Source organism: Equus asinus, chromosome 11, assembly GCF_041296235.1.
Source record: "Equus asinus isolate D_3611 breed Donkey chromosome 11, EquAss-T2T_v2, whole genome shotgun sequence".
Taxonomy (NCBI): Eukaryota; Metazoa; Chordata; class Mammalia; order Perissodactyla; family Equidae; genus Equus; species Equus asinus.
In genome coordinates this window covers 29,088,240-29,101,366 of record NC_091800.1, presented here as the reverse complement: position 1 = coordinate 29,101,366, position 13,127 = coordinate 29,088,240, and the positions used below count along the sequence as shown (strand labels likewise).

The 13,127-nt window shown below is 36.7% G+C and overlaps 1 protein-coding gene across 2 annotated transcripts in view; it reads left to right on the top strand.

Moving 5' to 3' along the window:
• The window catches only part of COG3 (component of oligomeric golgi complex 3), a 69,761-nt gene that overhangs the window by 21,943 nt on the left and 34,691 nt on the right, over positions 1 to 13,127 (top strand). For both annotated transcript variants that reach the window (XM_014838885.3, XM_070520684.1), the window contains exons 11-13: positions 157 to 248; positions 1,347 to 1,486; positions 3,264 to 3,424. In XM_014838885.3, the coding sequence (XP_014694371.1) occupies positions 157 to 248; positions 1,347 to 1,486; positions 3,264 to 3,424 (393 nt within the window). The remainder of the gene's footprint in view (positions 1 to 156; positions 249 to 1,346; positions 1,487 to 3,263; positions 3,425 to 13,127) is intronic.

The following is a 13,127-nucleotide window of genomic DNA, read 5'->3' as shown; positions in this document are numbered from 1 at the left end:
TGAATCATTGAAAACCAACTATTTTCTGTTGTTCAGATAAGCTGTTTTATGAATATGGAAGCGTAATCTCTGTGCAGATAAAATGCTTTCTCTTTTTCATCAGTGCTGGGATTGTTGTGGGTCTTTAACTAGGCGATGTGTGTTTGTGTTCTGCAGATTCGCAGTGGCTGTGCCTTTATGGTCCATGTATGCCAGGATGAGCACCAACTTTACAATGAATTTTTCACAAAACCAACGCCAAAATTAGAGTAGGTGATGCACAGAATCTAACTCTTGTTTTTAGGATTTAATTTGCTGATGACCATAATGGCTTATTATATTATAGGTGTATTCTAAAGTTAACTACAGAGTATTTTAACTTTTGTGGGTGTGTGAAGAGAATGTTGTTGGGAGGGACAGTGTTTCTTTATTTTGAAATAAATATGCACTTTAAGGGCCAACGTGCTTTCGTATTCTTTATAATATAATTATGGAGACAATATGGTGTAATAGTAAGAATCCTGTATAGGAAACTAAGTCTTAGGATCTGTATCTCTGTATCTGCACTAAGTGTAATAGTTCCTTCTAGTAAAAAAATTCTTTGATTCTAACTGATGAAAGACACTTAAAAATATAAACACTGTTTAATATCTTTTTCCTTATTTTTCTCAAAGTGTCTTTTATAATCCTCTCTTAGTCACTTTTGGTTTCTTCATATTGGCGATTTTGGCTCGTATGAAGATTCCAAGATTATAACTCTTGTAATGGAGAAGAGACAAGTTTACCTTATGGTTTTGATTGGGTTGATCACTTTTGATGAAATACTGTATATAGATGATTACTATTGACAATATGAACAATATGGACAACCTAATTTTTTCTTTTCAAATGTTGAAAGTTTTCAAAATACTTGTATGTCCAAAGTACTTTGTATTTTATTTATCTAAATCTGTAAGTATTCAAGAATTTTGAATCTGTCTGTCCTGGGGAAAATGTTACCGTTTGATTCACAGTGATATAGAATATAAAAGGTTTATTAAGTCTACTGAAATTTTTTAAATCAATTTTGAAAGGACATATACAAAATTATTGCTGAAATAAAAGTTGTAATAAATTGACGTTTGGCTAGGGGCAGCTGATTTGAACTGACCTCTGAGGATTGCTTATTGATTCTGAGCTTTTAAAGCCAAAACTGTTTACAGAATTACTTTCAGCCTTTCACTCCTCTTTATATAATGTTTTCACATAACTATTTTCCAGTCGATTTTTATTTATGTTGGCTGGAAGAAATCAGTGATGACTTTTAAACTATTAGAAGATCTTGAAAAAATTGCTACTAATAACAATGTTTTATTTCTTCATTTTAGTGAACTTTTGGAGAAACTGTGTGTGTCATTGTATGATGTCTTCAGGCCGTTGATCATTCATGTTATTCACTTAGAGACTCTATCAGAACTTTGTGGGATTCTTAAAAATGAGGTGCTTGAAGATCATGTACAGAACAATGGTAAATGATAAGTAGAAGTGATCACTTTAAAGATCTTTTTAATTATATCTGTGGCTCAATGAATTTGAAAAAGATTAGCTCCTTTTGCCCCCCACCTCCTCATCTATATAAATTTAAAATTTTTGAACCCTGGGTTGATGCTTTGTCCCTTTATGAATCAAGATGGACCTTATTCTGTGAATAAAGATACAAATTAAATGGGGAAAGAATTTTAAAATCTGAGAAAAATTAGTAATAAAATAATTATGGTTACTTTCTGGCGTCTGAAATGCAGAGAGAACTGACCATCAGTTTTGGGTTAGGCATTTCTAGGACACTGTTAGCAGAATACATAAAGTAATTGACTATATTGTGTACTCTTGATTAAAAAACAGGAAGTATTTTAGCATACATAGTAATGATTCATCTTTTTTTCTTTTAAAGATTTTATTTTTCGTTTTTCTCCCCAAAGCCCCCGGTACACAGTTATATATATATCTTTAGTTGTGGGTCCTTCTAGTTGTGGCATGTGGGACACCACTTCAGCATGGCCTGACGAGCGGTGCCATGTCTGCACCCAGGATCCGAACTGGCAAAAGCATGGGCTGCCAAAGCGGAGCAGGCGAACCCAACCACCCGGCCACGGGCCCGGCCCCTGATTCATCTTTTTAAGATTATAAATAAGGAAAAGCAACTCCTTGAAACAGCTCTACTTTATCCATCTGATATAGTCAGTATTTGATTTGATTGTCATAGAAACATGATTTTCTTAATGATGCTTAGATACCTTTAAAAAACACGCTTCAGGAAATCATTTTACTGACAGAAATTATTGTCCTCATTTTGCCTTTCCTTAGGAGGCACTGCAGGTTTGTTATTCTTCCAAAGTTTCTGTTGCATTTAGTTCCTTCTAAGATGTACATTTTCTTGCTTCTTAGTTAAAGGCTATTTTTTAAATTAATGTATGTATGTGATTGTATAGTGTCTCCAACTCCCCAGCCTTTGGAAAGCTGTTACTGAATTACTGATGTCTTAACGTTGATACATCTTAGAAATGAAGAAATTCTGTAGAAACTCATATCTTGTTTTATTTTTTTACTGATTCGTTTTGCAAAAACGTTAACAAGGCATTTAATGTCTATTGGACTCAATTTATTTGTAAAATGGGGATGATAACAATAAGCTTCCTTAGCTGTCTCTCAGGAGTGGTCTGAAGTTATATGAGATTACTTTTTAAAAGCACAAAGAACTTTAAAATTCAGATTTTATTATTCATATTAACAATAGAAGTAATTTCAGTGTCCCAGGAAGAAGGTGTAAGGGTGAATTTTTTTCTTTTTTCTTTTTTTGAGAAAGATTAGCCCTGAGCTAACATCTGCCACTAATCCTCCTCTTATTGCTGAGGAAGACTGGCCCTGAGCTAACATCTGTGCCCATCTTCCTCTACTTTGTATGTGGGACACCTGCCACAGCATGGCTTGACAAGTGGTGTGTAGGTCCACACCCGGGATTTGAACCTGCAAACCCCAGGCTGCCAAAGTGGAGCGTGTGAACTTAACTGCTTTGCTGCTGGGCCAGGCCCTGTAAAGCCTAATTTATTTCACAATTTTAAATTTGAGGAAATTGAAGGACATTTACTAAGTTTTTTAAGATCATTGAGTCATACTGAAATAGAATATAGCCCCCAGAAGCAAAAGTGCTTCATATTATTACTAGACAATTTAGTAATATTTTTGCTTTTTTAAGGAAAGTATTTTTCTAAATCTAAGAGAATGAATGATTGTACTTTTTTTATCAGCTGAACAACTGGGGGCCTTTGCAGCTGGAGTAAAGCAGATGTTGGAAGATGTACAAGAGCGGCTTGTCTACCGAACCCACATCTACATTCAGACAGACATCACGGGCTACAAACCAGCTCCTGGAGATCTGGCATATCCTGATAAGTTAGTAATGATGGAGGTAGGTCTCCTTACTTGATCTCTGCTCTACCCCACACCGGTTTTGGATGTTTTGAAAATAGAATTTTTCTTTTTGATTCTCAAGATGTAAAATCAAGGTAAACTTGCCATAAAATCATAGGAAATAAAATTGAACAGAACTAATTTGTTAGATTGTCTTTCTGTCCAGTTGTATTTTATCAACTCTCTTTTCAGTTCTTCTCCCTTTTCCAAGAAGTTTGCAGTCTCAATTTTTAAATTGAATTAGTGATTCCTATGATTTCTCCTTTTTTTCAAAAGTGGCATAGGAGAGGGTTGATAATCTAGAAGCCACCATAGTTGGTGGTCTTGTAACCATGTGTCGTACTGTCTCATAAAAACCCTGGAGGCCGTCTCCTCAAAATTATACAGTATTGAAGTTCAGTTTATGGTTAGAAGACTTAGGTTTATCTCACTGATCTTTCAGTTACATATATATCTTCATTTTCTTTGAGTGCTGAACAGAGTTGAAATAATGCCGAGGATATTAGTGCTAAAACAGAATTAGAACCTAGAACTTTTTGATGGAAGTTTCAAATATAAGCAAAAGTAAAGAGAATAATATAATGAGCTCTTACATAGCATCATCCCAGCTTCAACATGGCCAATCTTATTTCACATGGGCCTCCCTTCCTTCCCCTCTCCCCTTAGTTATTTTGGAGCAAATTCTGAACATCATTTCATCAGTAAATACTTCAGTAGGTAGCTTTGAAAGGTATGGGCACTTTATTTTTGCAGTGAACGTTTTTTTTTAGTTTTATTGAGAAATAATTGACACATGTTGCTGTATAAGTTTAAGGTGTACAGCTTGATCGTTTGATTTACATATATTGTGAAACAATTACCACAGTAGGTTTAGTTAACACCCAGCATCTCACGTAGATAGAATAAAAAGAAAAGAAAAATAAATTTCTCCTTGTGATGACAACTCTTAGGATCTGTTCTCTTAACAACTGTCCTGTATATCCTACAACAGTATTAACTATAGTCATCGTGTTGTACATTACATGCCTAGTACTTATTTATCTTATAACTGGAAGTCTGTGCCTTTTGCCCACCTTCCTCCACTTCCCCTTCCCCTCCACCTCTGCCTCTGGTAACCGCAAATCTGATCACTGTTTCTGTGAGTTTGATTTTTTTGTGTGTATCTTTTTTTTTCTTAGATTCCACATGTAAGTGAGATCATACGGTGTTTATCTTTCCCTGTCTGACTTATTTCACTTAGGATAATGCCGTCAGGGTCCGTCTCTGTTGTCACAAATGGTAGAATTTCCTTGGTTTTGTGGCTGAATAATACTCCATTGTGTATCTCTCTCTCTCTCTCTATATATATATATACCACAACTTCTTTATGCATTCATCCATTGCTGGACACTTAGGTTGTTTCCATGTCTTGGCTCTTGTAAATAATGCTGTTATGAACATGGGGGTGTAGATACCTTTTTGAGCTGGTGTTTTCATTTCCTTTGGATGCATTCCCAGAAGTGAAATTGCTGAATCACATGGTAGTTCTATTTTTAATTTTTTGAGGAGCCTCCATACTGTTTTCCATAGTGGCTGCAACAGTTTGCAATCTTACCAACAGTGCACAAGCGTTTCCTTTTCTCTACATCCAGGCCAGCATTTGTTATCTCTATCTTTTTGATGATGGCCATGTTAACAGGCGTGAGGTTATATCTCGTTTTAATTTGCATTTCCCTACTGACTAGTGATGTTGAGCATCTTTACATCTAGCTGTTGCCCATTTGTTTTTCTTCTTTCTCAAAATTTCTGTTCAGGGGCCAGCCCCGAGTGGTTAAGTTTGTGCGCTCTGCTTCAGTGCCCAGGGTTTTGCTGGTTAGGATCCTGGGCGCGGACATGGCACTGCTCGTTAGGCCACGTTGAGGCGGCATCCCATATGCCACAACTAGAGGGACCTGCAACTAAGATATACAACTGTGTACAGGGGGGATTTGGGGAGATAAAGCAGGGAAAAAAAAAAAAAGATCGGCAACAGTTGGTAGCTCAGGTGCCAATCTTAAACAATAAAAAAATAAAAAATAAAAATGTCTGTTCAGGTCCTCTGCCCATTTTTTAATTGGATTGGGTTTTTTTGCTATTGAATTGTTTGACTTCTTTACATATTTTTGATGTTAGCCCCTTATCAGATATATGTTTTGCAAATATTTTTTCCCATTCCGTAGGTTGTCTTTTTACTTTGTTGATGGTTTTTTTTGCCGTGCAGAGCTTTTTAGTTTGATGTAGTCCCACTTGTTTATTTTGGTAAGGGCACTTTTATCTTTATCATAACCTTAATACAATTATCACACCTAAAAACATTATTTATAGTTCCTTAATATCAAATATTCTGTTGAATTTATGATTTTTTCAGATTCACTAATGTTTTGTCGCATTTGCTTTCTTCGTGTATGTTTTATTGCTGACCATTTGAAAGTCAGTTACAGACACCGTGGTACTCCACTGCTCAGTGCTTCCGTTCTCGCTCTCCTAAGAATAGAACATTCTGCACAGAACCACAGTGCTGTTTTTACATATATGAAAATTAGCATTAATTCAACATAGTTTATGTACAGTTTGTATTCAGATTTCCCCAGTTGTCCTTCAAATGTCTTTTATAACTAGATGAAAAAATTTTAAAAGTGATATCCAGTGAAAGTTACTGTGTTTTCCCCTCCCTTTCTTTTTTTGTTTTTTTGTTTTTATGAATTTGACTTTTTTAAAGAAACCAAACCAGTTTTATTGCTGCATGTGTCACATTCTGGATTTGTCTGATTGTTTTCCTCAGGTTTAGATTCAAGTTAATCTGTTTTTTTTTGCAAGAATACTACATAGCTGATGTGTACTTCTTACTTCATCACGTCAAAGGCACGTAATGTCAGCTTGTTCTGCTATTGATTAAAATAGTAATTGCCGACTCTTTTTATTGTAAAAGTACATTCTCCCCCTTGTAAATAGTAAGTGGTGATGAGATGATACTTAGAGATTGTGTGAGTTTCCCAACATCTTTTCACTCACTGGTTTTTGCAACCATTAATGATCTTCGCTGGGGCCGACCTGGTGGCACAGTGGTTAAGTTCGCACGTTCCGCTTCAGTGGCCCGGGGTTCGCTGGTTCAGATCCCAGGTGCGGACATGACACCGCTTGGCACGCCATGCTGTGGTAGGCCTCCCACATATAAAGTAGAGGAAGATGGGCATGGATGTTAGCTCAGGGCCAGTCTTCCTCAGCAAAAAGAGGAGGGTTGGCAGCAGTTAGCTCAGAGCTAATCTTCCTCAAAAAAAAAAAAAAAAAAAAATCCTTGCCTGAACCAGTTATTATGTTGAGGATAGCAAAATGGTCATTTTCATATCTGCTATTTCTTCTACATTTATTAGTTGGCATTCTGCTGTAGAGAATTAGTTGCCATTTCTCCCTCCCTCTTTTTCCCCTACCCCTTTGTCTTGTAGACTAGTGGATTTTTTAAAAAGTCATTATAATTCATTGCCATCAGTATTGTTTTTGATGCTCAAAATTGTCCCAGATATGACTAGTGGAAGTCCCTTTAGGTTGGCTTAAAGGACAAAAGTCCTTTTGACATGTCCCCATAAGCTTTGAGTACTTCTTTTTTCTTAACTTTATTGAGATATAGTTTACAAACCATACGATTCACCCATTTAGAGTTTGTAATTCAGTGATTTTTAATATATTCACAAATATGTGCAGCCATCACCACACTCAATTTTAGACCATTTTTATCATCTCAGAAGGCAAACACTAATTGCTATCACTATAGATTGTCCTCTTCTGGACATTTCATATGAATGGAATCATATAGTATGTGGTCTTTTGTGACATCTTTCACTTAGCATAATGTTTTCATGGTTCATCCATGTTGTAGCATGTATTAGTAGTTCTTTCCTTTTGATGGCTGGATAATATTCCATTATATGGATGTATCACATTTTGTTTATCCATTCATCTGTTGATGGATACTTGCATTGCTTTCACCTGTTAGCTGTTATAAATAATACTGCCATAAACATTTATGTGCACATTTTTGTGTGGGCATGTGTTTTCATTTCTCTTGTGTGTATGCCTGGGAGTGGAATTTCTGAGTCTTATAGTAACTCTGTGTTTAATCATTTGAGGAACTGCCAGAATGTTTTCTAAAGTGACTGTATCTCTTTACATTCCCACCAGCAGTGTATGAGGATTCTGATTTCTCCACTTACTTGCCAACCCTTGTTAGTACTTGGCTTTTTGATTCTAGTCTCCTAGTGGGTGTGAAGTGGTATCTCATTGTGGGTTTTTCTTTTTTTTTTGGAGATTAGCCCTGAGCTAACATCTGCTGCCAATCCTCTTTTTGCTGAGGAAGACTGGCCCTGAGTTAGCATCTGTGCCCATCTTCCTCTAGTTTATATATGGGACACCTGCCACAGCATGGCTTGACAAACGGTGTTTAGGTCAGCCCCCAGGATCCAAACTGGTGAACCCTGGGCCGCCAAAACAGAACATGCAAACTTAACCCCTGCACCACCAGGCTGGCCCCTTTATTTTTAAAGATTGGCACCTGAGCTAACATCTGTGGCCAATCTTTTTTTCTTTTTTCCTTCTTCTTCCCCAAAGCCCCCCAGTACATAGTTTTATATTCTAGTTGTAGGTCCTCCTGGTTGTTCTATGTGGGACACTGCCTCAGCATGGCTTAATGAGCAGTGCCATATCCACACCCAGGATCTGAACCAGCTAAACCCTAGGCTGCCAAAGCAGAGCACGTGAACTTAACCACTTGGCCGTTCAGCTGGCCCCTCACTGTGGTTTTGATTTGGATGTTGTCCTAGCATCATTTGTTGATGATGTCCTTGTATCATTTGTTATCCCAGCATTCTGTCCAGTTGTCTCAGCATCATTTGTTGAAAAGGCTGTTCTTTTTCTATTGAATGGTCTTGGCACCCTTGTTGAAAATAAGTTGATCATAGATTTATGGATTCATTTCTGGACTCTCAATTTTATTCTGTTGATCTTTATGTCTGTTTTTGTGTCAGTATCAGGTTGCTTTGATTCTTGTTGTTTTGTAATGAATTTTGAAATTGGGAAGAGTGAGTTCTCCTATTCTGTTCTTCTTTTTCAAGATTGTTTTGGCTATTCTTGGTCCCTTCCAATTCCATATGAATTTTAGAATCCACTTGTCAGTTTCTATGAAGAAGTCAGCTGGGATTTGTTAGGGATCGCATTGCATCTGTAGATCAGTTTGGGGAGCATTTATGTATATATTTATATATGTATGTCTGTATAAAATATCATGTTGTCTACAGATAGACATGGTTTTACTTCGTTCTTTCCAATCTTGATACCTTTTATTTATTTTTCTTGCCTAATTGCCCTGACTAGAACCCCTAGTACAACATTGAGTAGAAGTGATGAAAACAGACATCCTTGTCTTATTCCTGATCTTACAGGGAAAGTATCCAATCTTTCACTGTTAAGTATGATACTGACTTGGGTTTTTCATGTATGCCTTTTATCAGTTGAGCAAGTTCCCCCTTATTACTAGTTTATTGAGTGTTTTTATCATGAAAGGGTGTTGGTTTTTGTCAAATGCTTTTTCTGCATCTATTGGGATGGTCTGGTGATTTTATTCTATTGATATGATACATTAGATTAATCAATTTTTGGAAGTTAAACCAACCTTGCATTCCTAGGATAAATCCCAGTTGTTGTGATATATTTCTTTTCATATGTTTCTTGATTCAGTTTGCTATATTTTGTTGAAGATTTTTGCATCCATATTCATAAGAGCTACTGGTCAGTACTCTTTTCTCTTCATATCTTTGTCTGGTTTTGATATCAGGGTAATACTAGCTTCATAAATTGAATTGGGAAGTGTTCCCTCCTAATTTTTGGAAGAGTTTGTGAAGAATATTGGTATTAATTCTTTAAATGTTTGGTGGAATTCAGTGCTGAAGCAGTCTCGGCCTAGACTTTTCTTTGTGGGTGGATTTTTTTTATTATTAATTCAGTGTTTTCACTTGTTATAGGTCTGTTCAGATTGTCTCTTTCTTCTTGAGTCAGTCTTGGTGGTTTGTGTCTTTATAAGAATTTTTCTGTTTCATCTGAGTTATCTGATTTGTTGGCATACAGTTGTTCATTGTTGTTACATTTACATTTTTTATTTCTGTAAGGTTGGTATTAATATTCCCTGTTTCATATCTAATTCCAGTAATTTGAGTCTTCTCTCTTTTTATCTTGGTCAATCTAGATTTCTTTGCTTTCTTGCACAAGGTTATTCAGGCGTTCACTTTTTACATTCCTTGCCCTAGACCTAGAGTCAGCTGTTTCTCCAAGGAGCTTTGGTTCCTTTAAGAGGGAGGAGAGTGGTATTTACGAACTAAGATCTGAATGTTAGATGTTTTCACTGCTAACGTAGATGCCTTTACTTCTACCCCCTTTTACAGGCCAAAGGTAGAAAATTTATATTTTTAAATATCATGAGTCCATACTGAAACCTCCAATTCAAATCTAGTTCCGTAGGGTTCTTCCACATCTTCCCTCATTCCTTATTGGTATCTCCCTTCTCTCACACAAGAAAGTCTGGCTTCCAACACCTATTATTTATTTACTCATTTGCTTCAAGTTATAACGTACACAAAAATAGTTTTAGAATTATACCACTAACACCATAACTGACAACAACCTTACTAAATTCAAGATTTTTGTACTTCTTTTTGTCTTTAGAATATATCCTACTAAGATATACAATCAGATTGCTGTCAAACTTAAACCTTTGATTCTAACTATAGATACGAAGATTTTGAACTAAGAGCTAATCTCTTTAGACTAGGGGTTTTGCCCTTGGAAGGTTGCCGTCTGCGTGACATAGGGGCAAGTGTAGCGTCAGATGGAGGTTCACATCCTAGCTCTGTCAGTTAGTAGCTGTTACTTAGCTTGTTGAACATGTTTCATTATTTGTAAAATAGGCATAACAGTATTGACCATGGAGGGTTGTTGTGAGAGTGGAGAGAATGTCTAGAAAGCACTTAACCTAATAGTCATATAGTGGACAGTGGCTGTTATTGTTTAACCCTTGAAATGTTTAGAAACAACATTTGACTGGTTTTTTTTTAAATCTTTTTTTTTAAAGATTGACACCTGAGCTAACATCTGTTGCCAATCTTCTTTTTTTTCTTCTTCTTCTCCCTAAAGTCCCCCAGTACATAGTTGTATATTTTAATTGTGAGTGCCTCTAGTTGTGCTATGTGGGACGCTGCCTCAGCATGGCCTGATGAGCAGTGCCACGTCTGCACCCAGCATCTGCACCGGCGAAACCCTGGTCCACAGAAGTGGAGCGCACGCAAACCTAACCACTCATCCACAGGGCTGGCCCCTTGACTGTCTTTTTTTTATTTTTATTTTTTATATTAATTTAATTTAATTTATTTTATTTTTTTTGAGGAAGATTAGCCCTGAGCGAACATCTGCTGCCAATCCTCCACTTTTTGCTGAGAAACACTGGCACTGAGCTAACATCAGTGCCCATCTTCCTCTACTTTTTATATATGGAATGCCTGCCACAGCATGGCTTGCCAGGCAGTGCCATGTCTGCACCCAGGATCTGAACTGGCGAACCCTGAGCCACTGAAGCGGAATGTGCAGACTTAACCGCTGTGCCACTGGGCTGGCCCCCCCTTGACTGTTTTTAAAAGTCCTTAATTAATTCATTTAAGTAATGAGTCAAATATCCAACTCATCAGTTAAAATTTTTTTTAATTTTAATTTTTTGCTAGTTTTATTGAGATATAATTGACATAACATTGTGTAAGCTTAAAATGTACAACATAATTTGATATATTTACATATTGTGAAATGTTCATCACAATAAAGTTAGTTAACACGTCATCACCTCACATAGTTACAATTTTTTTTGTGTATGGTGAGAACTTTAAAAATCTACTCTCTTAGCAACTTGCAAATATACATTACAGTTTTGTTAACTAGTCATGATACCGTACATTAGATTCCCAGAACTTATTTATCTTGTACCTGGAAGTTTGTACTCTTTGGCCACCTTCACCTGTTTTCCCCACTCCCCATTCCCCACCTCCCACCCCTGGCAACCAGCAATCTGTTCTCTGTTTCTGAATTATTTATTATTTTTTAAAAATGAGACATTTGGCTTATTAGTAAAGGTGAGTTTTGATGTCTCTCCTTTTCTGTATTTAATATGAAAGGGGTTGTCCTTCTAGATTCCCTTACCTATAAGAATGTGACTTTCTTAACTGATTAAAACAAATTACTTGAGGGGCTTTCCCCGTGGCTGAGTGGTTAAGTTTGTGTGCTCTGCTTTGGCGGTCTGGGGTTTGCTATTTGGATCCTGGGTGCGGACCTACACACTGCTCTTCAGGCCATGCTGTGGTGGCATCCCACATAGAAGAACTAGAATGACTTGTAACTGGGATATACAACTATGTACTGGGGCTTTGGGGAGAAAAAACCAAAAAGGAAGATTGGCAACAGATGTTAGCTCAGGGCCCATCTTCCTAACAACAACAACAAAAAATTACTTGATCTAGTTTGTTTGGAAAAATATTTAAAATAAAAATACTTTTCTTTTTGGTGAGGAAGATTGGCCTTGAGTTAACATCTGTTGCCCATCTTCCTCCTTTTCCTTGAGGAAGATTGACCCTGAACTAACATCTGTGCCATTCTTCCTCTACTCTGTGCATGGGACGCCACCATAGCATGGCCTGACGAGCAATGGGCAGGTCCACCCCTGACGTCAAACCTGTGAACCCAGGGCTGCTGAGGTGGAGCATGTGAAGCCGACCACTCTGTCACAGGGCTGGCCTGTAAAAATACATTTATAAAAGTAGTAGGGTAAAGATTATCTGTAACCTGGTTATTTTATTTGAAAAGTTCCAAAGGAAATTTTGGTGCTAGTGAATTTGATAATGTCCCCTGAAATAATTTGCTAAGTCATCACATGTTTCTAACATTTTAATCTAATTTTGCTAGGTTTATAAACTATTCTTGCTTAATTATCAACAGTTTACAGCAGGAGTGTTGGTAGACTTAAATCTATTTGTCTATAAAAAATACATAGAAGAAATACATAGAAGAAAAGTCCGTTTCTTCATAGATGTATCCTATATTCATCAACATCCCTTTTGTCACCAAGTGGTGGTTCTTGTTGTTAAGTTATCAAATGTGGCTCAGGTATTATCTTGTTTTTCTTTAGACTGCTTCTCCTGGATACCATGCATCCTGATTTTCTTTTCTTTTTTTTAATGGATTTTATTTTTTAGAGAAGTTTTAGATTTGTAGAAAAATTGAGGGGATAGTACAGAGTTCCCATGTGTCCTGCACCCCGTTTCCTGTTAATTAACATCTTATATTTGTATGGTACATTTCCCACAGTTAATGAACCAGTAATGGTACATTGGTATTAACTAAAATCTATAGTTTATTCAGATATCCTTAGTTTTTATCTAATGTCTTTTCTGTTGCAGGATCCCATTTACAGTACCACATTACATTTATTTTTTGTGTCTTCTTAGGCTCCTCTTGACTGTGACATTTTCTCAGACTTTCCTTGTTTTTGCTGATGTTAATGGTTTTGAGGAGAACTAGTCAAGTATTTTGTAGGGTTTCCCCTCTACTGGAATTTGTCTGATGTTTTCCTCATCATTAGACTGGTGTTAGGGGTTTTGGGG